The sequence below is a fragment of the Podarcis muralis genome, chromosome 8 (assembly GCF_964188315.1).
Source record: "Podarcis muralis chromosome 8, rPodMur119.hap1.1, whole genome shotgun sequence".
NCBI lineage: Eukaryota > Metazoa > Chordata > Lepidosauria > Squamata > Lacertidae > Podarcis > Podarcis muralis.
Genome location: NC_135662.1, coordinates 20332862 through 20360634, shown reverse-complemented (window position 1 = coordinate 20360634; position 27773 = coordinate 20332862). Strand labels below are relative to the sequence as shown.

At 41.4% G+C, this 27773-nt stretch overlaps 1 protein-coding gene across 1 annotated transcript; it reads right to left on the bottom strand.

Annotated features, from left to right (window-relative positions):
• EIF3E (eukaryotic translation initiation factor 3 subunit E) lies at window positions 1–27383 on the bottom strand. The gene is made up of 13 exons (XM_028736288.2): window positions 27225–27383; window positions 20905–21019; window positions 19458–19575; window positions 17067–17109; window positions 15724–15828; window positions 11266–11391; window positions 9460–9584; window positions 7309–7435; window positions 6687–6788; window positions 6047–6156; window positions 2311–2413; window positions 755–889; window positions 1–159 (listed from the first exon to the last, which is right to left on the bottom strand). The coding sequence occupies exons 1-13, from the start codon at window positions 27312–27314 to the stop codon at window positions 121–123; spliced, it is 1338 nt and encodes a 445-aa protein (XP_028592121.1). The 5' UTR covers window positions 27315–27383; the 3' UTR covers window positions 1–120.
• Between the last annotated feature and the right edge of the window lie 390 nt (window positions 27384–27773).

The window sequence follows — 27773 nt, the reverse complement described above, 5'->3', positions numbered from 1 at the left end:
TTAAAAGTAGCCAATTTTATTCAAATCAACATGTGCTGCAAAGTCCGCATAATTGCCACCTCTTCAAAACAGTACATAATTAAAGTTCTTATCAAGTTGTCTTTCTTCCCGAGAAGTGTTTCAGTAGAAGCCAGAGTCTTGAGTAGCCCAATTAGGTGCCTTTAAAAAGAAGAAGCAAATTTGAAAGTCAGGACACAAAGTGTTTGGCATACAAAGCTAATAAAAACTAATTATTTGGAAAATATTTCTAAATCTGCTTTAGTCAGAGTAACACACATTGCTGTGGATAACTTTAGCAGTGTATACATGAATCTACTTTCAAGAACTTTAGGGCACTAGACTTTCTTCTTTGTGGTGGTGTCCACCATGTTGAATGCTTTCCCAGAGACCAAGGAAGCAACGGCTGCAGGGGGTGTTTGTTGCCAATTGAAAACACCCCTCTTCATGCAGGCTTTCCATGACCCTTAATATTATTAATGCTGCTTTCTGTGATTTGTACTGATTATTGCTTCTACTGGATTTGTTACTCTCTCTCTCACTTTTTCCCCCCTCTGAATCATTTTGGTATTTCTTTCCATAAATGAAAAGTGGTATAGTAATCTTTTAATAAATAAATAAAATAAATCTATTCCATATTCCAACCCTAGAGACAAGCAAGTTATATTTAACCATCTCACTGTAATCCTTTATGAATTTCCATTTTGGAGATTTCTACTTAAATTAATAATATACTGGCATGACAACATGGACTTACCTCAGCCCTACCGCCTAGGTTCAGTTTTTTCTCAATGTTCATAGCTAACATCTGACTCCGGAAAGACAAGCTTTTGGTCTTTTCAATCACTTGTTGGTAAGGTGATACTGCATTGTTTCCCATAACGACATGACCCTACAAAAAATATATACAAATATTGCCTCAAATGCTGAAAACAGGTTTTGTACGGGATACAAAATGTACAGGGTATTATTTGCCTTTCTTATGGAAGGAAACTTATGGGCATACACATTGATGGAGATTTTATTCCCTTCATATTTATGTCATAGATGAACAGGGTTGCCACTAACTTTCTAATACTCTTGATGTTTAGCAAATGTTACAAAATCCATCTCACCCCATTCTATACTTGGTAAGTATGCATAGGGCATATGTAAGTTTTCTAGTACTGTATTTATCCTTCAACAAATTTCTGATCTGCATCTCAACCCATCTCTAAATGTACCAATTAATTTGGGACAAGAGCTGAAAACAGGTGAACACTGGGGGAAAAAGCACCTCCCCCTGGAGATTTGGTCTAGTACCAAATCTCTGCTTAAATGCAGGGAGTCCTAACATATGAGAATGTTGGGGGGGGGGGAGAGTGAGACTAGGAAGATGCTGAAAGTAATTATAAAGTGCTTATCACATCCTTGATCTTCTATGCCCTCCCCCAGCTTCAAATCCTTGCCCCACTACATTATAAGCAAATTCAGAGCAGGTTAACAAGCTGAAACATAATGCATCGACACAAAACAAAATAATAATAGAGGCAAATCAAATATGGCCAAAATAATCAAATCCATTAATCTGAGATTGTATCTAAAATGACAACATCCATGCATAAGGCAGAAGTAGCAGCAGGCTTGGGGGAAACTCATAGGTTGGCATAAGTCCAAAAACTTCAGGAAAAGCCCTGCAAAGGTGGTGGGTGGGGCACAGCGGGAGAGAACACAAAGCAGCCCAATAAGAACTGAGCATGGTCAAGAGCTCATGAAATGCAGAGCCTGGCACCCTGAGCAGCATTTTGTTGCATGCCCCAGGTATACATCTAAAATATTCATCTAAAGCCACCCACTCCATGCATCTTGGAGTGGTGTACTCTTGTTCCTCATTTAAAAAGTGCTAAAGGTCATTTTAGTATAAAATACTGAGCTGCAGGGCCATGGGGGAGGGGGGAAGATAGCAGGAGTCAGCAAGAAGCCCTTCAGTAAAATCCAGTTGGGTGACAACTGTATTAAGAACAACCAAAATGTCACAAAATAAGTGACCACATTTTCAAAAACATGGAACCCGTGGCCTTCCAAATAATGGGACTACCACTGCCATCATACTTGACCATTTGCCATGCTGGCAAGTACTGAAGGGAGTTGCAACAGGTTCCCCATCCCTGGGCTAAATGTTACTCAATGCAGCAGCAGCAGAGGGGGGGAAAGCCAACAAAAATACAGAATTAGGCAGGATACTGTAGCCATGAGATCTTGCAGCTAGTAATGAGTTTTAAGAGTTCCCCTTAATAAATCAGATTATGCCGTGCAATGCAATGGGAAACCTACCAATTTTGAATCTATCTTGGCATCAAGCCTTGCGTTCCGAATTAAATTCACAATCCATCGCTCAGCTTCTTCAGGGGTCATATTTAACTTATCTGCCAACATACTGAAGAAGAAGAAAAAAAATACACTTAATAAAGTTTGAAACATTAGAGAACATGTTAAATAACTGTAAATAATATGCCTGATAATTCCAGCATCTTTACAAATTTTGCAGTGTTTTAGTCTGTTTTAAACACTGGCATTCTAACAGCTGACAGCAACAAGAGAGGGATACATAGAAAAGGGAAAACACCTTTTTGCACCACAGAATATTCTTGGTTAAAATTCATCCTAACACATATAAAGGCCCTTTAAATTCAGCATCAGGGAGACAACTGGCCAACTGTTTACAATTCATAAAGTTTGATCCACTGTGGACTCGTCTGCCCATTTACACTACAAAAGAAAAACAAAACAACCGAGAGGTATTCATAGAAATAAGCTGATGTTATTGTGTGAAACACTTCATTGTCTGCCTGATTCATGTTGAGAGCAGCTAATAACACGACCCTTTAGAAATGAGTGAGATTCATAGATCATTTCATGTACACTGTTAAAAAACCATGTTACACTAGTCACAATAGTTTAAATTTATGAAGGAGAAGGCCAATTATAATGGGCCAGAAATTAGAAGGAATTAGATTTGGTTAGGTAAGTAGCTAATCATTAGGACAGCAACACACACTATAAAAGGACTCTCTACACTACTTTTCATTTGCTAAATGTCTGCCTGCTTTTTGACAAAGTAAACCATTGCAGGGATGGGTTTCATGTTAATTCAATTAGTAATAAAGCACTGGGCAGATGGCATTTCTATGTGTTGCATCAGAACACTTGTTCCCAATATCTGAGAGTTAGACATAGGTTTGTAACAATATGATCACTCTTTCAAGGAGGTCACTTTATGTCCAATGTTTTCTCAGTTTCTTATTCTTTAGAAGAGCCAGCCCAGATCTGCTGCTTTGTCAACAGACACTCTGCAGATGGCATTTCCTGTGGCTTTCTAATAAGTTTTGGGCTCTCTCCTTTTTGGTGCTTCATTTCCTTGAGAATTATAAACTTGAAAATTCCCCTAGCTGCTGGACTTCAGAAATGCTCACTGTTTTTAACCTGAAACCTGGCCAACATGCTACACTGGAACCTCTGTTTTAATCATTCCCTAATGCAATCTCTGTCTACATTCTACTGAAGTTTAGTTACTTTGCCTTCTGGCTGCCTGTGTTAAGACAACATACTTTTAAGTTATTAAATTTGCAGGATTATTCTCTCAGCCGTGGAACTTCAACTACCCAGTAATTTGTTAAAAGTGTTTCCCCCTCCTCAGGTTAAAATCCTACACATGAGACATCTTGCTTCAAACTAATGGTGGTTGTGCATTGGCCAGTGAGCTCACACAGTATCACTGAAAGGGCAGGACTGCCCTCACATCTTTCTACTTGCCCCTTCAGATGTTCAAATTTGTTGTCTGAAGAATAATATGAAAGACCATACGGAAACAGTAACTCTGAAACCAGATTAGGCATATTTATTTACGAATTTTTATCCTGGTCCCTAATATTGAGGTTCCAAACTGAACTGCTAATCAGTTTTAATTATTTTATCTCATTTTAGAAAAATATCTCATAATCCCTCAATAGTTATTCAGAAAACAGTTTTAAATATATTGACCGAGCTATTTATTTTTAGGTGTGGGGTTGCATGAAAATTGATCTGTGTCCCTTTGGTTTGAGGTGCTGTGCTGTTGTTGAAAACAAAGTGTACCATCCATTGGGTTACAATGACTAATCAAGCAAGAAGACTCAGTCAAACACACTTGCTCCCAGAACTGCATTGATTCATTCATATTTCTTCCCCAACAGTCATGTCTATATACACTTAATAGCTTAAATCACTGCTCTTGTCTGAAGCCAGGAACTTAGTGCAGAGGAACTGCACTTTTAAGTTTGATGCTAACAGGTCAGCATGGTGTGGCAATCTTGAGAGAAGATCTGAAATTCACATGCCCAGCCTCTCACACACTGGCTGACTATAAGGGTGAAGATAAAAGAGAAAACTTTCAGGATGTGTGGTTTATGACTTCTGCAATAAAGCTCTGAAATATTTAGTAGAAGGCACAACACTTGACGAAACATGGGAATCTCTTCTCTCCCTTCCTAGTCAGGGCTACTTATATGTGCCTACTGACACAAACAAGTACACACAAGCAAGTTAAGATGAGCAGATAGTACTTTCAAAAGTTTTGTCGGAATGATACCCTTTGGGATCATAATGGCATGGAACAAGATTTTCTTTCCATTAGATTTATAGGTGGTACATGACCCCAGCCAAGCTTGCAAAAATTTATCATTTGCCCAATAACAAATGCTGGAAATGTAATGAGACTGAAGGTACCTTCTATCACCTTTGGTGGACGTGCCCGAGGATTAAGGCCTTTTGGGAAATGATCTATAATGAAATTAAGAAGGTCCTTAAATGTACCTTTCATAAGAAACCAGAGGCTTTTCTCCTGGGCATGGTCGGCCAATTGGTGTCAAGGAAGGATAGGACGTTTTTTATGTATGCTACCACAGCAGCAAGGATTCTTTTAGCAAAGTATTGGAAGACACAAGAACTACCCACGCTGGAAGAATGGCAGATGAAGGTGATTGACTATATGGGACTGGCGGAGATGACTGGCAGAATCCGTGACCAAGGAAAAGAGACGGTGGAAGAAGATTGGAAGAAATTTAAAATATATCTTAAGAACTGTTGTAAAATTAATGAGTGCTAAAATGTCAAGGGAATGGAAAATATAGAATTACAGCTGTAATCGGCTAAGTAAGAGAAGAAGGTAAAAAAGAAAATGAGTAATTAGTTAATTGAGGGGTTGCTGAAGAAACATTAAAATAGAGATGCAGAAAAGGGGAGGCATGGGGAAGTCCGGGAAGTAAGGTTTATGAAAAAGAGGTTTTGAAATTATACATGTGTATATGTTTGTTTGTTTAAGTATTGTGTATTGTTTTGTTTTTAATTTGTGTTGGAAAATCAATAAAAATTTATAATAAAAAAAAAGATTTTCTTTCCATTAATTTTTCAGAACATTGAAGGCACTTAACAATTCTCCAACATCTAAAATAATTTCAACTCACTGCTCCTGTGCCCACGGTAATTTCAAACTTTCTGTGTTATTTTTAAAGGTATAACCAGTTGTTTCTGAAATATACTGCTTGTATATTTGATGGGTGGGCTGGTTTCTTGGCTGAATTTTAGATCTGACAGTAGTTCTTATGGTTCCCCTATGTTGTTTCAGATTACATCAATGTTTAAGGTGTCATGCAACTCTTCTTATCTAAAATGTTATTGTTGTATCTTTGTGGCATTTCCAGGATACAAACCACTGAGATTTCTTTGAAATATGAACTAGTATACAAATTATTCAAATAAATAAAACAAGGACCTGCAACTGCACAATTTCAAGGCCCTTTATCCCTTCAGCTGCTCCCTATGGGCTAGAGGGAAGAACCCAGACCCCTGGATGAAAGCCAGTTACAGGGTGCCATCACCCCTGGTTTAGTACGATGGCTGAATGTTGCCATACTGCTAGTTCTTTTTAGCTTACAATTCAACCACTATTGAAGCAACTCCACGACATTATCCGTTAAGTACAATGTGTTACCAAACTAAGAGTGCTTTCCTACTGAGCTTCTAGTTTTCTTACTTTATGCTGATGCACTGATGGATGCGGCAGAAAGTCTCAAATATAAAGAGACGAGCATTCTCAATGAAGTCTTCCAGACATGCCACCAAGAAGAAATCATTCACAAGAACCTGCAAGAAGCCATACAGGAATTAAAAGGGTGAGGAAAAACGCCAAAGCTCTGACAATCACTCAGTCACGAACGCCAAGCCCTTAAAAATATCCTGAAAGGAAAGGTAAAATTAGGACTGGGGATTCACAGTATGAAACATACATACCCTTATCTCAATTAACCCCTTGAATTCTCCCACAGACCACTGAGAGAAAGAAGTAACAATACCCTTCAAAACACTGTACTGATGAGACTGAGGAAGTTTCCAGCTCACCTGGCCCCAGATAATCTAGTGTTAGGCTGCTGAGGTTGAAGATTAGATGAGCAGGATGCAATCATGTAGCCCCAGATCTGAGCCATCTCAAGCTACTGTGTTACTGGTAGGGGCACATTTCCCCAATAGTCCCAGCTCTCTCAAACATTAATTGACACTTTAAACAAGAGATTATGAATACAAGGAGGTCTTTGTTTTTGGGCAATATAATGAATCTGTAGCCAACATATAGGCCCTTTGTTATTAACAAGTGTAGTCTTTAACAAAACTCTTACCGATTCACATTCTCTCAGCTTTTTCTGAGCTCCATCGAAGTCGAAGTTCACATACAAACACTCTACAAACTCTGTTATTGGGTCCTTATAGGTATAGGATTCCTGTATAGTGAAGAATAGTTGTGTGATGAACTCCAAATTCTATCCCCAAACATTTGTATCAAAAATCACTTATTGCTGGAGTCCCCAACTTGGCAGCAATGGGCACCACAGAACTCATCCCAATTATAATAAGCTCTTTACAAGCTTTTGATGTTGCTCCTAAAAACAAAGTTTCAACTTGGTATAGGTGCTTCCAGGTGGCTTGTTAATTGAGCATTCATCCTGATTTGTTTGCAGAGAGATTAGATCCTATTGCGTCAAATCAAGTGCTATCCCATACTTTCCAGCGGATTTTCCCATTACTTCTTGTATCATAAAAAGTCTGATCTTTTGAGGAAGCAGTTTTGTTGTGCCAGACCTCCTAATGAGTGCAAATTGCACAACATGAATTTGTTGGCATGTGACTGATCCCACCCCATAATAGCAATAGTCTGGTAAGGCCCACAGCCTCTGTTCAAATATAGTCATACTTAGGAAGTAGGCATTTTATAATTAGCAGTATGAGCAAAGTATGCCTTACCTGCTGAATAACCTTGACTAAGTCTTTCAGCACTTGCCTACGTTTCCGAACATCTTTGTTTGTTATTACTGCTGTAGTCAGATATCGAAGAATATGTGGGCACATTGTCTGAATTGCATTAAGATACCTGCACAAGCAGAATGTTTTGTAGAGTGAGAAGCAGAAATTTTGAAGGAAACGAGAATATAAGAAAACTCAGGTTCTTCACCTGCCAGAAAGTCAGAAGAGGAAAAAGCCTTGCCTACAGGAGCTCCAGCAGCTTTTATAGTAGCAGCAGCAGCAGCAGTAGTAATTTATTTCTTATTCCCCACCTATCTGGCCAGGTCTCCCCAGCCACTCTGGGCAGCTTATGGGCCAACAGAATATTAAAAACACAATAAAACAACAAACATTAAAAACTTCCCTAAATAGCTTTTGTTTTCCTCATCCCACGAAAAAACAGGGAAAAGTAGGAAGTTGCCAGTGTCTCTTACATGATCCTGTGCTCTGGCATTTGCCCATAAATGCTGATCCTTTTGTTTATATTTTTATTCTCACTGAGAAAGGCCTGTTTTTACATTAAGGGTGGCATTTAATTAAGTTTTACTCCCAGTAGACCCAGCAAAATTAATGGACCAACTTAGTAATGTTCATTAATTTCAATGGTCCTGCCCTGAGTAAAACTAAGTTCAATATTGTCTCCCATCAGTTAGAATCAACTGATCACAGATCAAATCAAGCTCTCGTTGTAATTATTTGAACCCTGAGGCAAGTTTACCAATCTAACCATCAGCAAATAATGTTTTTGAACTCTCTATAACAAGTAAGACTATTGAGCAGGAGTATACAATTTCAAGCACACATCATAAATATTTTAAGTTTAAGCTAGACAGCAGAGTTGGTGGTAATATTTGGCTGCTTTTCAGTTTGTTGCAAATTCAGGACATTTCCTTAATGGGAATACTATGTTATTATGTTACTTAAAATTGGTTACTCTCATAAAACATTATCAATTTCAAAGAGGTTGTGCTGTATGCTAAATGCTATAGGAATGTTTTTAGCTACTTTTACTTGTTGTTTTTTCATGTTTTGTTTCTGTTGCCATTCCTCCACCCTAGGCTGCACTGGAAGGAAGGGCAGAATGTAAATCAAGATCATCATCTCAAACCAAATTGTGAGATGGTAAATGATATACACTAAATTCCACACAAATTTAACCTCCTAAATTGTAATATGGTGTTGCACAAAATATGAATTCAATGGCATTAGGCAAAAACAGTATTCCAGAACAAATCAGGATTGACTGCAGATGGAAAATGGGTGCAAACTTAAGTGGAAATAGGTGCCATCATAATAAGAGTGCAATAAAATTATTTGGAGTTGAGGTTGTCCGAGACAGTTCAGTCTTGAGATTAATTCACACATACTGTTTGTCTGTAATGCATATAATGGCTACAGCAGATGAATCATATGTCCTTGAAAAACACTAGAAGATGGCAATGAATCAGTGCATTACCTCATGCAACACTGACATCACCACCCAACTACACTGAAATAGACTATACTCTTAAAATTCTTTGTGGCAACTTTAAATGTAATACAATATCAGAGACATCATGCCAAGATGAAGTTACCTATGAAATAATGCCTCTTCCAAGTTTATGGTAGTTGCCACTAAAAGGATTGTACCTGTAATATTCAGCCCTTCAGTATTTGATGCATCATAGTACAGCAGAAACCTTTAAACTTGGCACATCAAGTATCGAATTGCTAATCACATAGCTAAGTTTCCACGGTAATGTAACATGAAGCACTTTCTATTAGTACCTTTCATTTTTGTCAAGAGTTATAACTTCATAAATGTAATCAAATTTCTATTCAACTCCTTAGATTTAAGAGTTTACTTCTGTTTCCTAAATGTCTGGGCTTCACATGGTTCTAGCCGGATTCTATGCATGTTTATGCAGACATACCAATTTTAAAAAGTGTAATAGTATATGGAGCTATACTGTAGCCTCAAAACCGTGGAAAGGATACAACAGTACATTTCACTTCAAAGGCATAGAACAACCTTCTAAAGTATGTAGGAATGTTTAACATCATCAGGGCAGAAAACTGGATTACTACATTCTTACACATCCCCTTTATTTTTGTAGGTATATATCAACTCACTGAGGCTGATAGAGAAAAAGATCAATTATGTTATCTCTGCCTTTAGGATGGTTGAAGAAAACGAAGAGAGACCAGTGAATGAGCCATGTTCTCTGCTGAAGAGATTGGAGAGGAGAGCTGACGGACTGAAAAAATAGAAAGGTATTTTACTGAACAGTTTACATTTACAGTATTTTAGTTCTTGGATCCTAAGTAAACTTATGTTGACAGGAAGGACATCCCCCCACCCCCAGCAAAATGCCCACATTTTCCAGGATAGTCTCCACCCCTGTGAATTCAGAGGGGGTGGAAGGGACAGAAAACTCTCGTGTAATTATTATTAATATCATCATCATCATCACCATCACCATCATTATTTTATTTAATAGTAATTTATTTGTACCCCGCCCACCTGGCTGGGTTTCCTCGGCCACTCTGGGTGGCTCCCAACAAAATATTAAAAAAAACAATAAACATCAAACATTAAAAACTTCCCAGTTATCCAGGCATAATGGTTTCTAATTTCTCCGTTCTAGCCCATTTTAACCCAAGATTTCTGAACAATCTGAATTTGATTCAATGGGAGTGCCAAAAGAAACTAGCCATATAAATTGCCACTTAGCTCTGGTGAGCAGTACATTGGTTATAAATTGTGTTGGGCTGCCCTGGGAGAGATAAAGCAACTAACTGATGATGATGATGATGATAGTTGAGTGGTAAAACTCATCAGTTATTTTCCCCACTGCCACAATTTCCTGGCTTTGGAAATGCAGAAAGCCAATTCTATGTATTCTGGCCTCCAATTGTTAGTAGGCTAGACAACAGAGTCCCAAGTACAGGTCCTGCGTGACTATCCATGAGCCACCATACTAACCAAGAAAAATCATTCAACATAGTGCCCAGCCAGTACCGTAACTCTGCATACTACTGCCTCCTCTGCCTGCAAGCAATAGCAACGCGCTGCTGCAAAACTGCAGAGGCACAGCTCACGATGCCACCCCAGGAGAGATGGGACCCATTGCCTCGGCCGTCACAACAGCTTCCTGACATTACACAGTTGACAAAAGTCAGAGGCAGCATGAGTTCTGAAATGTATAGTGGTATGGCATAGTTGAGCAACATGTTTTGCATGCAAAAGATCCCAGATTCAATCCTTAACGTCTTCAGGTCAGGCTGGTAAAGGCGCCTGTCTTAAACACTTCAGAGCCTCTACCACTTACAAGTAGGCAACCTTCAGTTCTAGTATCCTATGGTAATACAGTGGTACCTTGGGTTACATACGCTTCAGGTTACATATGCTTCAGGTTACAGACTCCGCTAACCCAGAAATAGTACCTCGGGTTAAGAACTTTGCTTCAGGATGAGAACAGAAATCGCGGGGCGGTGGCGCAGCGGCAGTGGGAGGCCCCATTAGCTAAAGTGGTGCTTCAGGTTAAGAACAGTTTCAGGTTAAGAATGGACCTCCAGAACGAATTAAGTACTTAATCCAAGGTACCACTGTATGAGAACAGAAATATGCCCTAAAAACACTCTTTCTACACAGATTTTAAACTTTTATTGTATCTTGCCACTTGCTACTCCCCTTCTGAAAGCCAGATTCCCATTTCTTTTAAGCAATAGGGAATCATCAACAAATCAGTTGATTTAGCTGACTTCCCAGGCACATCATGAAAAAGTTGCCTAAAAAGAAAGACTCCAAGAGCACTGCTAACCATAACTATTTTGAGCAAAATGTGAAGTGATATTAAATATTTGCCAACATCCACCAGCTGCAATTCCTCTTCCCACACCAGCTATCTGTCAATATGTAAATAAAAATAAACTCACATTATTGTCAATTGTCTCTTTCAATCTTGTAAGGTCCTCCATGGCAGCATCCCAGTTCTGCATCAGAATTTCAGATGCCAGCTTTCCCCAGAGTGAACTCAAAGCATTTCTATCTGTTGATGGAACCTGTTTTAAATAAGTGAATCCAATTACAATAACCACAATAATTTAATACTTCTCTAGGTCAAACATTTTGATTAGAGACTTGCTGGCACCAGTAGAGAGAGAATATGCCACTGACATGCTTGTTCCACAATTTTGGGAGAATGAGCTGTGTTTCATTTAGCAAATCAGTTTTGATTTTCTAGGAAACAATCAGCAGCACTAGGCATTTCCAAGGAGATTCAGCTGGAGATTTTAAAAACCAGGAAAGCCTGGAGAATTGGCAGCCACAGCTTCTGCACAGAACTTTCAATACAAGCAATAAGGATTCCTTTGTCAACAATACTTCAGTGTAGTTTGGGGTTTCACACACTAATTTAAAAGGGTTTAAAGCTTAACTAATAAAACCACCAGCTCTACAGAAAACCTCTGCTAATCAGAATGAGAAAAATCTATAGCAGACTACTATAGTAGAGTAATGGCTTGTACAGACTGCTTAACAGGGATGGCTATGGGGGTGTCATGACCCTTTCTGTAATTTCAGCTTAAGATATCATTATATAATAGAGAACTTGTGGAATTACAATATGCACCCTTACAACTGAGCATGGGTTGTTGCAACACATTTATTCTTTCTTACTATTTATAAGACACCCTGTAACACAAGTCCACATTTGTGGCAAAAGAAAAAAATACTGTACAGTGGTACCCCGCAAGACGAATGCCTCGCAAGACGGAAAACCCGCAAGACGAAAGGGTTTTCTGTTTTGGAGGCGCTTCGCAAGACGAATTTCCCTATGGGCTTGCTTCGCAAGACGAAAGCCCATAGGGAAATCTCCGGGGACCTGTTTTAAATTGCTGGCGGTCGGGAGCAAAGACTTTCGCCCACAGCCGGCCTTCAGAAGAGGTCCTGGACCTCTTCTGAAGGCTGGCGGGGGGCAAAAGTCTTTGCTCCCCCCGCCTGCCTTCCCGGGACAGCGGAGACTTCTCCGCTGCCCGGGCGATATTAAAATGCTGGCGGGCGGGAGCGAACGCTTCGCTCCCGACCCCCAGCATTTTAAAATCTTTGGGCGAGTGTCTGCAAGCCTCGCGCGCCCGGCAGGAGGTCCCGCCGGGTGCGCGAGGCTTGGGGCGGCAGCCTGTCACCCGAAGCACGGGGAGCCCTTCGGAGAGCTCCCCTTGCTTTGGGCGAGTGCCTGCAAGCCTCGCGCGCCCGGCAGGAGGTCCCGCCGGGTGCGCGAGGCTTGGGGCGGCAGCCTGTCACCCGAAGCACGGGGAGCCCTCCGGAGGGCTTCCCCTGCTTCGGGCGAGTGTCTGCAAGCCTCGCGCACCCGGCAGGAGGTCCCGCCGGGTGCGCGAGGCTTGGGGCGGCAGCCTGTCACCCGAAGCACGGGGAGCCCTCCGGAGGGCTTCCCCTGCTTCGGGCGAGTGTCTGCAAGCCTCGCGCACCCGGCAGGAGGTCCCGCCGGGTGCGCGAGGCTTGGGGCGGCAGCCTGTCACCCGAAGCACGGGGAGCCCTTCGGAGAGCTCCCCTTGCTTTGGGCGAGTGCCTGCAAGCCTCGCGCGCCCGGCAGGAGGTCCCGCCGGGTGCGCGAGGCTTGGGGCGGCAGCCTGTCACCCGAAGCACGGGGAGCCCTCCGGAGGGCTTCCCCTGCTTCGGGCGAGTGTCTGCAAGCCTCGCGCACCCGGCAGGAGGTCCCGCCGGGTGCGCGAGGCTTGGGGCGGCAGCCTGTCACCCGAAGCACGGGGAGCCCTCCGGAGGGCTTCCCCTGCTTCGGGCGAGTGTCTGCAAGCCTCGCGCACCCGGCAGGAGGTCCCGCCGGGTGCGCGAGGCTTGGGGCGGCAGCCTGTCACCCGAAGCACGGGGAGCCCTCCGGAGGGCTTCCCCTGCTTCGGGCGAGTGTCTGCAAGCCTCGCGCACCCGGCAGGAGGTCCCGCCGGGTGCGCGAGGCTTGGGGCGGCAGCCTGTCGCCCGAAGCACGGGGAGCCCTCCGGAGGGCTTCCCCTGCTTCGGGCGAGTGTCTGCAAGCCTCGCGCACCCCGCAGGAGGTCCCGCCGGGTGCGCGAGGCTTGGGGCGGCAGCCTGTCACCCGAAGCACGGGGAGCCCTCCGGAGAGCTCCCCTTGCTTTGGGCGAGAAGTCTCTGCTGCCCCGGGCGATCTTAAAATGTTGGCGGGCGGGAGCGAAGCGTTCGCTCCCGCCCCCCAGCATTTTAAAATCTCCCCGGGACAGCAGAGACTTCGCTCCCGCCCGCCAGCATTTTAAAATCGCCCCGGGACAGCAGGGGCTTTTAAAATGCTGGCGGTCGGCAGCAAAGCCCTCCTGTCCCCGGAGCTTGCGGGGCGGGAGGTGGGAAGAAGGGCTTTTTTTCCCACCGCCAGCCTTCAGAACAGCCTTCTGAAGGCTGGCAGTGGGAAAAAAGCCCTTGTCCCCCCCCCCCCCCCAGCCTTCAGAAGAGGTCGGGGAACAGACTGTCCCCGGACCTGGTCTGAAGGTGGTTTCCCTAGGAACGCATTAATTGATTTTCAATGCATTTCTATGGGAAACCGTGCATCGCAAGACGAAAAACTCGCAAGAAGAAAAAACTTGCGGAACGAATTAATTTCGTCTTGCGAGGCACCACTGTACTGAATTTCAAGTTAGGGTCAATCAGCTTTAGCTGACACAGGGCCAAACGGCAAGTCATTCAGAGAACAACACTCTAGCCTCAAATCCATTACAATGGTACTTTCATAGCATGTGTTTCTCAAAAATCTCACTTATCAACAAATTTCTTCTCAACAAATTAGCTTCCCTCAAAACATTAACAGTTGCATATTTAACCATTATTTTAAAACCTACAGAATATAACTAAAATTCTGAAAGACTAAAGAGAAAATACCTAAGAAATTCTTATTTTAAAAAGAAAGAAAAGTTGGATCAAGCACTGCACATTGCCAGGTCTCCAGAAACTGGATTTCCTCTGCCCTTGAAGTTTCTGAAATTTGAGCATCAACTACTGCCTCATCAGCTAGTTGTTGCTGTGCCTTGAATGCTACCTCATTATCATTATACTTCCATCCCAGTAACAAGCTTTGTCATTTAAATGAAAGCTGTGCTCAGAAAGATCAGAGAGACTAAATTTGTTGGGGATATCAAATAATGTCATTCATACACACTCCAGAACCCTCAAATAATATTAGAACCATACGTATTTTCATCCCCCCTAGCTGAGGGGAGGGGAAAGACGATGACATTACTTTGCTCAAGTTCGGGGCACAAGGTCATACATGCCATTTTTTACTCAGCTCTGCACAACTTCAGTTGGCACTGCATAGTAACCTACTTTCAGGTAAGGCTATATTAGAGTAGACTAACTTCAATATGTTAGTTTACCCAACCATTAATTTCCATTTGTAAACAGAATAAAACGTTTATTCAACCAGCCACAAAAAGTTCATGGCCCTAGATCTTCTCTTACTTTATCACTTCACAAAGTGACATGAATAATCAACTCTTCATGTTGTTCTAAGTTGCTGCATTTGTGAACTATTGGTATAAGCCATTTCCAAAATACAAGACTACTACTCAAAGTCTTTTGTGATAATTAAAAGGAAAGACTGACAAAATTCTCAAAAGCAACCACTAAATTCAGCATTACCATCTAATTCCTTCACTTTAGTTGTGCCTCAGCACTTCTCTGTTTCTGTAATTAATTTAGAAATTAAATGTTCTGCTATGTATTTTATGTTTTTATTTATTTTCCTACATTTAAGCCCTGTTGCCAGCCCAAATGATACCTCAAAGCAGCTTATACAATACATACAGCAATAAAATCACAATGAAATAAAACAGTATTAAAACAGTGAAGCAATAAGCTACAGTCATGAAAAATAAATCATCCCCACCCCCATACATATTCATCAAGTACAATAGGTAAAATGAGAGTCTGCAACAGCTTTGTGGCTAGATCTCACTGGCTGGACTGCTGTGGTATTTGAAAGCCAAGTCAGCATCTAACTTTTCATGTTGCAGTTACAAAGACAGGACTCAAGTGAGGTAAAGACTAAGTTAATTGCAGCAGTGCCATTCTAAGAAACAGTTTTGTTTCTCTTCAGGCAGGTACACTGTTTGAATACAGCTGAGTTGAAAGAATAAGATTTCCAACTTGCTCTCAAAAATCACACACACACACAAGGAACAGTGATTCTGCCAATAATTGAGGTTTTGCTAGAAAGTGTCTACCCTGAAAGGAGGAATTTATATTCATATTAGCAGTCGCAAAATTAAAAGCAAACTCATATGGACGTCCAATTTAGGGCTCACAAACTTTTTAAAAGTATAATCTTAAATTATTTATATATAGAAAAAACTTACCAATACTCTAAAGAAGTACAGGTATTCTGCTGCTCCTGAATAGTTGCCACATTCATACTGAAATTTTGCATACCTGTAGAGTGTATCTAGATACTCTTGCCTAAACTGCAAGATAAACAGAACAAATATCAAAAATGTTTCAAGAAATTGTTTTGGAGGTAGTTCAGTCTTGTCTAAATATGCAGCGGAATAATGTAGAGGCAAAGTTCTGAGGGCACAAAATTATTGATGGTGGAGGCTCATGAATTCTCCCCAAGTGCAAAGCCACCATAGCAGGGAGCATGGTGGAATAGAACTTATTTCTCAAATATACTAGGTTTGTTTTTGTTTAACTTGCAGGAAGTCTGTTACATTGCAGAAACATTCAAAAAGTTATACTTCAACCACAACAATGAAGCCCTCATTCTGTGCATGTTTAGACAATGCTGAAATGGACACAATCTAATTAAAACTTGACTTTGTCAAAAGGTAGAATGAGATTTAATCAGACTTGCCATTAGTAATGTCAGCCAGCACTGACAACCAGAAACTGTTCCCAGGTGACTAGATTGTGACTCAGAGGCCTCAATTTCCCCTTTTAAAAATTCACTTGACATGCCCAGTTCAGTGCTGACTGAATTCTCATCACTTATCTAGCCAGTAGATGTCAAAGCTTTTAGTTGTATTTGCCAGAGGGCTTTCCAGCTTGCATGCCTTTTGAACCAATCAATATACAGGGTTGTATCTAACTAAGTCATACTCAGAGTAACTCCTTTGATTTCAATACCCAAATAGAATGGTTAACTTATGGCCAATGGAATTACTCTGCTCCCACTAAACAGACATCTCTCTCCAGCTCAGTGTGAGCCAGTGTGGTGTAGTGGTTAAGAGCGGTAGTCTCGTAATCTGGGGAACCGGGTTCGCGTCTCCGCTCCTCCACATGCAGCTGCTGGGTGACCTTGGGCCAGTCACACTTCTTTGAAGTCTCTCAGCCCCACTCACCTCACAGAGTGTTTGTTGTGGGGGACGAAGGGAAAGGAGATTGTTAGCCGCTTTGAGACTCCTGAAGGGGAGTGAAAGGCGGGATATCAAATCCAAACTCCTCCTCTTCTCATACTGTGAGACTAAGCATTAAAATAGCTGCTCACCATAAGTTTAGAACCATTGCATAAAAGAGGTATATGATTTTAATATTTAACTGTGCTTTTATAACCCGCCCTGGGACCACTCAGTATAGAAGGCAGGCTACAAATACATACATCACAGAAGGACAAAATCAATCACATGACCAGTTCTCACATCTGAAGTCCATTTATTTTGCATCATGCATACTTAATTTTACAGATTTAATAATTGATACCTACACCATGTTTGTCAGCTAGGTAGTCAAATAGCATCCGACCATCCCTGTAATAAAGAAGAGTTCACTGTAGTGCTATAAATCACACAAAAACATTACAGAGATAAACATTTCTGTTCACTGAAAGCAAATTCATTTTTCTACATTTCATATATGAACAAGTGAATTGGTTTTCACTGAAGGCCAACTCCCACATTGCTGCAGCATGCATTTTTGCATGCCACCGGCTGGGTATTATTTAACTTTCAATAATATGGGCACAGGGTCCAATAACCCTCCTCTTCTTTTATGGAGAGTGTAAGGGCAATATCTCTCTGCCTTAGACAGCATCCTATTATGTCCCGTCACTTGTAATCCTTTTTCCTCTGCAGTAGAAATCAGCACCTGTCACCTCTTAACCAAATACAGCCCTTTAGGGGATAGTACCTAGCTCTGCAATCCCCAAACCAGATGCTTTAAAAAAGGGTATGGAAATAGTGGCAGATGCAGCAGTGGCACTTTCTATCAGGTTACCTCACAGACATGGAATAGAGACATCACCATCATCATATGTACCCCGCCCATCTGACTGGGTTGCCCCAGCTGGGTTGCTTTTAACATAATATACAAAACAACAAGAACGTAATAATAGTTAATATTTTTTTTTCTTTTCACTGAAAACGACCTCCATTCTGGCTTTTAAAAGGTAGAAGGGGACTTAAAGCACAATCCCAATGATATCTACTCAGTAATAAGTCCAACTGAATTTGATTAAGCTTACTCCCACATAAACAGGATTAAGGCAACACCCTTAGCAAGTACAGGTACATCGATGGAAGTTTGGGAAAAATGATGGAAGACTGAAATAAAATTTACTGCATGTGTGGCAATTAAAGAAAATTATGTGAAAATGATGTATAGATGGTACCTAACTCCAGTAAGTTTAGCAAAAATGTATAAAAATAGAGAAAGTAAGTGTTGGAAATGTAAATCAACAAAAGGGACATTTTTTCATATGTGGTGGGATTGCAAAATTGTTAAGAAGTACTTGGAAATGATTTATAATGGATTGAAGATGTTCAAAATAACGTTTGTTAAAAAACCAGAAGCTTTCCAAGCTTCTGGTATTTACAGGAGTGGATATGACAAGACCGCAAAAAGACTTAAGAGTCATACCTCATGTTACATCCGTTTCATGTTACGTCCTGCAGCGCCCGGAAGTACCGGAAAGGGTTACTTCTGGGTTTCGCAGCTCACGCATGCACAGAAGCGCAAAATGATGTCATGCGCAGAAGCCGCAAATCGCAACCCGCGCATGCGCAGACGCATCGCTGCGGGTTGCATTCTTTTCATGTTGCGAACGGGCCTCTAGAACGGATCCCGTTCGCAACCAGAGGTACCACTGTATTTAAGTATGCAACGATTACCGCACGAATATTATTAGCATAACATTGGAAAGAAGTAGGTGTCCCAGCTAAAGAAGACAGGCAAGTGAAGTTAATGGAATATGCGGAAATGGCAAAATTGACTTTGAAATTAAGAGGAAGAGATGAAAAGGAATTTAAAGAAGATTGGGAGGATATATACAGAAGCAATGTACACAGTACATATACTGAATGTACACAGGTTAATACATTAACAGGATTTTAAAAAGACTTGTAAAGACATTATGCCTGGACAATAAGTAATTTTAATGATTTAAAATGGACATGCGGTATGAAGATAAAAGAACCAGGGAAGGAAATGGGGGAAGTCAACTGTACTTTTTTCTATGTTTGAATATGTATTGTTGCTTTTATTTTTTGTTGGTTTTGGAAAATTAATAAAATATTTTTTAAAAAAAGTAAAGGTACATCTTAGATCCTAAGGCAATGGGATACGATTGTCGAAATATCTGACATAACCTTTCCCAAATGTTTCTGGCTGCAACTCTGAAGAGCCCCAGCTAACATAGCTGTGGTGGGCCTGATGAGAACTAGAGTCCAAAACATGTGGAGAGCACCAGATTGCTCTAGTCTAGAGAAGAGACATGATTAGCTAATTGGAGGTTTAAAGACTCAATTTCCCATGTGGAATACATGTCAATCTCTCTCATCTGAAAGAACTTTCAAGTTAAGAATTTCAAGCATGTTTGAATTAGGTTTCACAAATTAAAATCAACAGAACATCAGCTGCACACAGGCAGAACTATTTCCATTTCTAATGTAGACGATAAACCATCCTAGTGACTACATAGGCTACAAGCCTACATACACTTACATGGTATTTACAACTGGGAGACTTACTTCTGAGTAGGCATGCATAGGATTGCACCGAGGCTCACGCAATTAGAAGATCAAACTTGAAAAATTATCCAATTACACTCAAGTAGCAATTTTGCAAACTTTTGCAGGAATGCAACATCCAAAAGCATTACCTAGTAGACTGCATTTGCCGTGTAGTTTCTGGGTCTTCAAACATTTTGACAATAGGTTCAGTTTCTGCCTGAAGCTGTTTTAGCTGTGCAACAACTGTGGTTCTCTTTTCACGCAAAGCTGGTGAGAAAAACAGAAAAACTAAGTTAAGTCATCTATACAAAAAGTTCTGTCAGCAATAGTCAATCAAGCAAGATAATACTGTGTACCCTAGAATTCTCAAATTTTATTCACCTAGGTCCTAATCAGTTAGATACAATTGATTATTAGGTCAATAAAATCATTTGTTTAAATGTGTCTTGCTACAACTGATTGTATCTCAGCAGAGTAGCCCACAAGCTTCAAGGAAGAGATCTAAACACCCATTCTGAATGCAATGGGTAAAAGAGTATAGTGAAGTTTTCAAATGGGCTCAGACAAAACAAGCAACAGCCTGAATAAATCAGAAGTACTACTTGCTTACCAAACTTTTAGAATATTTATGGTGTCCATTTTTTTGAAGGAGGAAAAAAGCTTAACTACAGCAGTTTAGATGTTTGAACACGTGACTCCAGCTCCACAATACTGATAAATATTTTAGGCCATAAACATTTTATTGAAGAGTTTGGATATAAACTCAATCTGTGCATTGAGAAAATGAATGTGAACAGATTTAAGTGGGAACATTTTAGACCAGAAAAAGTGTGACAAAATCCCTCAGTGACAGATAGATCCTGGCAAATACAAGAGACATTTTCCAGGGAGCCCCAATATTCCACCAATGTGCATCAAGTCTCACCTCCTACCCCACTGCATAAAGAAGAATGACTTGCCTGATAAGGAGGGCTCCAATATAGATGAACTATACCCTGTTTTAGGGAAATCTTGTCATTAAAAGAAATGTAGAAGTAGAGAAGGGCCATCTGGTTAACACCACTTCTTTGTAATATTTACATAATTCTAACTGAAGGCATGTCAACTTTGACAAGTGGGGAAAGGAGTGGGACATTGTTCTAGTCCTTTTCATTCCCTACTCTTGTTATTCTCTCCACCCTTCCAATTTATCACTGAGTTCACTGCCTCTACCACAGCAAGAGATAGGCCAGAACTGTTTTTTCAATGTGGCCCTTCCCCACGCCCCCAGAGCAGACATAGACTCTAGGCCTTGAGGATAGACAAATGCATCTCCCTTCGTCTTTTGTCTTAGAATCTGTGTTGGGATGGGAGGAGGCATGCAAACCAGTTCCTACAGTGGGACTCAGAAGCCAAAACATTAAAATATATGAATAGAACTGAAAAAGAATTTTGGTAGAACAAAATGACATTATTTTTTAAACAAACAATTTGGATTTAGTCAACATTAAAGATCAGTATATGATAGTAACTTAAAGTCGTGGGCTTTATTATTTTTAAGGCACGAGGGCTGACTGTAGATCCTGTCACAGTTTTATTTGTAAGTAGATAGCTTACCATGAGGAATATCATCAGAATAAAGGTTTTTGTAGACATCCATAGCAAAGTCCACCATATTGGTGTCACTAAGGAGATCCAGTTTTCCTTGAAGTAGTTCCTTTTCATTGTATATCTGAAAGAAATAAAATAGTAATGGTTTTAAATATTACCTATTACTTTCTATTTAATTTAAAGTTTGTGTTTAAACATTTAGATGTCACCCTTTAGTTTGCACAATTACCAAGGTAGCTCACAATCAAAGTACTGAGTACAATGAAGTCAGAAGAACAAACAGAGCTCTATAATTAGACCCTGCCAATAGTAAAAATATATAGTTCAGACCCTACCCTGCTGCCACTTAAAACTTACTTATAGCCCTTCAAGATAACAAGGTGAATGAATTCATACAGACTTTGAGAAGTATATTATTGATGGCACAAGGGGAATTTAAGAGAAATGAAAGCATGCTCCAATGTTATTGGCTTATAGATTGTATGGTATATATTTCCAATCCTAACCAATCAAACTTACTGAACAAGGGTATTTGAGATCCAACAGACACCATCTGCCCTGTGGGGAGGAAGTAGAGACTGAGGGAGGGAGGTGAAGACAACATTAGACCTTTATCCAGCCAGAATGTGCCCTCCTCACCTGGCCAATTTTACATGTTATATCATTTCAGTCCTTTAAAATTCTAAACTGCCTTGGGTGCCTTGGCAGAAAGACGATATATTAATGTAATGAATAAATTATTTGCTTCAAGTACCCCAAGTAAGGTTTTATCCAAAACTCAATAGTTTTTCAAGAATGATTTCTTCTACTATTTTTCCATTCAACAGACATTCCCGAAATGCCAACTAAATACTTTTAGAATGTATTGATTCTAATAATAACAGGAGTCAGTTTATTAAAAACAAGGCAGGCACAAAGTGCATCAACAGAGTTATATTTTACTGGAACAACTTTTATTCAACAAATAACTTGCAGGTATTCAAGCTAAACTAAATATAAGTACACCCTTTCTCCAAGTCAGTCAAATAAAGGACACTATTATCCAAATGTCCTTATACAGCTCTGTTCCAAATGCCTTGATACAACTCTTCTACCTTTGCATTTAATCAGCACATAGACAAATCAATATTAAAAAGTACTTGATGTCATCTGCTGTTCACATGGGAAAATGGAAAGGTTTTTCATTCAAACTACAACTGTCATCAGAATTGTCTTCTCCGAACTAAAGGCTCAGAATGAGACCGTGCGGGTGGCATGTTCGCAACCAGCAGTGCTGCGTCTGCGCACACGCTTGATGTGATCCGGCGCTTCTACGCATGCGCAAAGCGTGATTTAGTGCTTCTGTGCATGCACTGAAACCCGGAAGTAACCCGTTCTGGTACTTCCTGGTTTCGGCACATCCAAAACCCAAAAACGCACAACCCGCAGCAATCGCAACCCGAGGTACGACTGTACTAGTCACATATTGCAGAATGTTGGGGGATGAGGTGTGCTAGGACTGAAAGGAGGTCTCAGGATGGATAAAAATCATTGGGTTCTTCTTTTTAAAAATTGATTTTTTATTTAAATCAGATTTTTTTATTTAAATCGATTTTTTAAAATTTAAATTTGATTTTTAAAATAAAATGCTTTTGGAGGAAAAAGCTTTCTAAAGATAGTTTTCTATTTAAGTTACATTATAGTCCAAAGGCTATTCATCAGGAAATAAGGATTTGTTTTAAGTTGTTCATGTGTGCTAAAACTCAGTCTGTTGTGTTTTTTTAAAAACGTTTAACCACATCAGTTAACAAACATGGATACATATGCTATAATGTTATTGTTTTAGTTAAATTGTTTAAGTTGTTATTAAGGAAATGATTATTTTTCTCCTTCCAATAAAGTACAGCAGAAAAGTTGTCCAAATATAAACAGTTAACTTATTAAACCTCACACTAATTTCATAATTATTTGCTTTTGTATTTCAAATAGTATAACCAAATCAGTAATTTTTGATATGAGTGTAAAAACTACTCTGAAAATTTATCATTCCAAAAATGAAACCTTCATCTGGTTGTAAATACTAAGATTATACCAGCAAAAATGAGTCTTTCTGTAAAAAAATGATTTAAATCAAGTCCACCCTGGAAGGTCTCCAAATGAGTTTAGAGCAAAGGCAAAAATCAAAGTGGAAACTTATCTGTTTCCTAACTAACATGCCACAGCAGATCTTGTGGGCTGCATCAAGTATTGTGGTATTTCAGGAGGAGATGCTAGTCCAGTTCCATTTGAGGAGCACTCAGGCAAACTATTGACTTGAAGCACACCAGGGCATAATGCACTTCATTAGTTTCAGAGTACTCTCCAAATCATGAAAAGTGAAGCTAGCACTTTACATATATATAGCCTTTCAAGCATTCAAAAGCACTTCATGTACACTAACTGGTTGTAATCATTGCAATAACCAACTGCGACAAATTATTTATACTTCTTACACACCACCATTCCTCCTACTCACAGGTGGCTAACAGTTCATAAAATGATACATAGATACAGAAGCCTAAAATGAAATTACAACTAATACATACAAATTAATAAAACAGCAGCAGCAAGCAATATACTCTCTCAGCAACAGTGTGCAATTAACTAACAAATGCCAGGCAAAATAAGGTTATAAGGTGGCACCTAAATGCCATTTATTCAGGGGAAAATATTATGTCCATCAGAAGGAAGTTCCATAAACAAGGAACTGTCACAGAGAAGGTACTGGCTTGTGCCACCACCCCAGAATTCTCACTCATCAGCAGCAACATCAACTCTGCAGAGCTTAACAAACAGGTTGGGCCATATTCAGGGGGGCACCTCTTCAACTATTTGGATTCTAGGTTGTATTTGGTGTTACACATCAGTACAAATACTTTGGATTGGTCTTGATGCCTAACATATAGTCTGTACAAAGTTCTCAGAATAGGAGCGATATGTTTTCCCCTCACTGTCCAAGACAGCAAACTAGTGGCAGCATTCTGCACTTGCATGAGGACTCCACACTTTCTTCAAGGGCAGCCCCCTGTGGAGGGCGGTGCAATAATCCAGGCTATTTTAGTTCAGGAATGGTCATAGCTGACAAACCAACCAAATATGGACTTAAACATTCCTTGACACTGAGGCCACCTTGGCCTCCAAAAATACCTTCAAATCAAGGGGTACTCTCAAGTTATACACTTACTCCTTCATGATGAGTGCTACTCCATCCAGAACAGACCATCTCCCTAATTTCTAGACCAGGGAACCACTGAACTGCAGTATCACCATCCTATTAGGATTGTTTGTTTACTGGCTTTCATTCAGCCCAACACTGCCTCCAGATATTGGTCCAGCACATGTGCAACCTCTTCTCATTCAGATAAAATGAAGAGAAGCTTCAGGTGCCATCTGCATATTGAGGGCACTGCACTCCCAAATCTCTGGATGACTCCTCTCAGCTGTTTAAACAACATGTGAGACAAGATGAATCCCTAAAGGAACCCATATAAATGCCATGGGGTCAAGAAGCAGTCCTACAGAGATGAATGGAACCACTGCAACACAGTGTCTCTCCAAGAAAATACTATGGTCAATGGTATCAAACACTGCTGAGAGGATGGGCAGAATCAACAGGGAAACACTCCCCTCTCCCCCAAGAAGGGTAATGAACCAGGCTTTTTCAATGTTCTACCAGGCTTGAAGCCCAAATGAAGTGAGTCTAGATAACCTGCTTCCTCCAGACACATCTGCTAGCCACCACAGTGATCAGACACATCTGCTAGCCACCACAGTGATCACACTTCTCAATCAACCTGCCCAAAAAACATCTGCAACTAGACAGCAGTTATCTAAACCATCAGGGTCCAGGTCCTCATTTTATTATTTCCCCATATTCCAGATGGGGGTTTGAGAGAGAGTGGCATGGTTCGGACAGTTAAAAATAAACTATGGTTTAGCAAGGAGCGGCATGCTGCTGCACCCTGCTAGAAAGTGCACAACACACTCCTCCTTCCCTTCTGCTATTGCTGAGCTAGGAACAAAACAAACCTGAGACTAGTTTCCTGTTGCCTAGAGAGGAAGAAACTATGAATACTGGTTCACATGCAACAGGAAGTCAGTTTTTGGTTTGTCTTCTCCCTGGCACAGCAACGTCAGGAATTGGGGCTTCCAAGCATGTTGTTCTCACGTTAAACCATAGTTTATTTTTAACTATGGTTTAATGTGACATCCCTAAGAGGAGTTCGTGACAGAGGAGATTTGAACCAATGAGTTTGATTTGTAGCCCAGCCTTTTATTTATTTTATTTAACAAAATGTATATACTACCTCATCAACAAACCTCTAAGTGGTTTACAAAAATGATATAAAACACCAATAAAATGAAACTTTAAAAACAAGTAAACACAGACTATAAAAATATAGATAATTAGCCTCAACTAAAGAAAAAAGTCTTTAGCCAAGTTTTTGAAAACAATACCACAAAGCCATCTGCCTAATATTAATAGACAAGAAGAACCAGAAAGAAGATGGCACCACATTACAGGCTTGATTCCATGCAACGATAGAATGAATGTTATTGGGCACTTATAAAAGTGTCAAATCAAAGCAGTTGGATAATGTGAACTTTCAAGCCAACTGACTCCAAGCTGTGAAGGACTTTTATGTATGAACATTTTGAATTTGCTCCGCAAACTCAGAAAAGAGTGTAATATGCTGAAAGACAATCACTCCTGTCAACAATCATGCAGCAGCCTTCAGTACTAACTGCAGTTTCTAGATCAAGCACAAGGGAAGCCCCACATAAGTGTTTGGCAGTAATCTTGACCAACGCCTACTGTACTCAGACTATCCCAGTCCAAATCACTACATCTGTTGTGCTAGACAAAGCTGATAAAATGCACTCCTAACTACCCAAGCTACCTGGGCCTCCAGTGACTGTAACTAGAAGCACCCCCACATTGTACACCTGCTCCTTCAGGGGAAAGGCAACAGGGCATGCAATTGACCAATTTCTCTTGACACAGGAGCCGCTCGTTCACAGCACCTGCTACAGGGATTCAAGCTCCATATATTTTTCTCTCTCTTCCCATCACCTGTCCAGGTCCCACACAGCCTTTCCTGATTTAGATGTTATGAAAAGATATGAGTTGTGTTATATCAGCATATTGAAGGCATCTTGCACCAAATGCCCTGCTCCCAACAGCTTCATATAGATATTAAATATTACTGAGAATACAATGTATAGCTACCAGGGAACCAAGAATCACACTCCCAACAAAGCAGAACCCCTTGTTCCCAATACCACAGTCCACGAGGACTGATGGTACCAAAAGCTACAGGGAAATCAAAAAGGCAGAAGGACTTCCCCTGCCTCACTCTTAGTTAAAGTTAATCCTTCAGGACAACCAAGGCCCACAGTCTGATCTGAACCAAGACTGCAATGTGGCTAAAGATCCAAGTCATCCAAAATGCCATGACCTTCTCCACTCCCTGCCCCTAGAAAGGGGATAATTGTGACTGGACTCTCATCCACATTAATAAAAGTGTTCATCTTTAAGGCATCAGGTACCTTGCTTAATTTAAGTAGAATGGGAATCTGGGAGGAAGCGACTTCTACAGTGTATATGTTTGTGTGCGCGCGCCTGTCTGTCTTGTCACACACGGGGGTGGGGGGAGGGATCTGTGGTGTGCGCATGCCCTTGCTTAGGAGCTTCACCCCAGCATTCAAACTCTCTTCATAAGGCAGCCTAGTACACACGATGGATCATAGCTGTCAACCTTTCCCTTTTTTTAAGGGATATTCCCTTATTCTGAATAGGATTCCTCGCAAGAAAAGGGAAAAGTTGACAGCTATGCGATGGATGCTCCCCAATTTTCAAGCACATTTGGCATGGCCTTCATAGGCGCGCTTCCACGGAAGTCGCATGTATTCAAGGGGCACGTGAAGCAGAAAAGCCTTCGATGCCAAAACGGAAGCACGGTTGGGTTTGGGTTAGAATGAGGGAAGGGCCGTGCACTCTGCACATGCACAGAGAGCCCTTCTTGTTCTACAGCCAAGCCTGCGCGTCCTTCCCTTCCTTCAGTCAAAGGGCTTTTATTTTGTTTTATTTGTTTTAGTTGAACCCCGCACTCCTTTGGCTCAGCGCCCTTCCGCCGAAGAAACTGTTCTGACCGGGCGAGGCGCGGAAACCCGACCAGCGCGGAGAGGCCGCCTGGGCCTCGGCCTGGCCTGAGGCGGGGAAAGGGAAGCGAGGGAGGCTCCCGGAGACGCTGCCCGGCTCACCCCCTCACGGGCCCCAGTATCCCCGCGACTCGAGGGAAGCTCACCTCTTTGACGGAGAGGAACTCGAGGAGCGGGAACACCAAGTGCCGGTCCAAGAAGTGCGCGATGCGCGTCGTCAAGTCGTACTCCGCCATCTTGGGAGCCAGGCCGCGAGGGAAAGGCGGGGCTTAGGAGCGCGGCGTCAGGCAAGCCGCGGGTTAAGTGCGCACGCGCGGCCCGACTCGACCCCGCCCTTCCGTACCGGCCGGTCCCTGGCTGAGTCAGGGGTGTATGAGCGTCGTGCCGCGGGGCAACTCCTTCTGCGCACGCGCATGATGAATTCCTGTTCCCCCACCCCCGTTTTCCAACGTACGTCATATTTTGCCTCCTCCCCTTCCAGGCCTGGCTCCGCCTCCTCCCGAGGCTGCCTCTAAGAAGGGCATCGGCGATGAGCGGAGCGTGCGCATGCGCGCCGCCGAACACATGGACCCCGGCGTTCGGCTCATTTATGTGCAGGCGCGAACGAGTTTTGTGTTCAGGGAGTGTTGATGGTGATTCTTCTGAGTCGTCCGAGTGGCGAGTCCCATCTCACCCACCGACAATTTCCAGAGGGA

Bases quoted from the DNA above. Each gene is read 5' to 3' on its own strand.
- EIF3E (XM_028736288.2), bottom strand. From the start codon at position 27,314: ATGGCGGAGTACGACTTGACGACGCGCATCGCGCACTTCTTGGACCGG. The intron at 6,789-7,308 runs GTAAGGCATACT...TTCACTATACAG, and splicing joins TAGTCAAGGTTATTCAGCAG to GAATCCTATACCTATAAGGA. The intron at 890-2,310 runs GTAGGTTTCCCA...TATTTTTTGTAG, and splicing joins CCAAGATAGATTCAAAATTG to GGTCATGTCGTTATGGGAAA.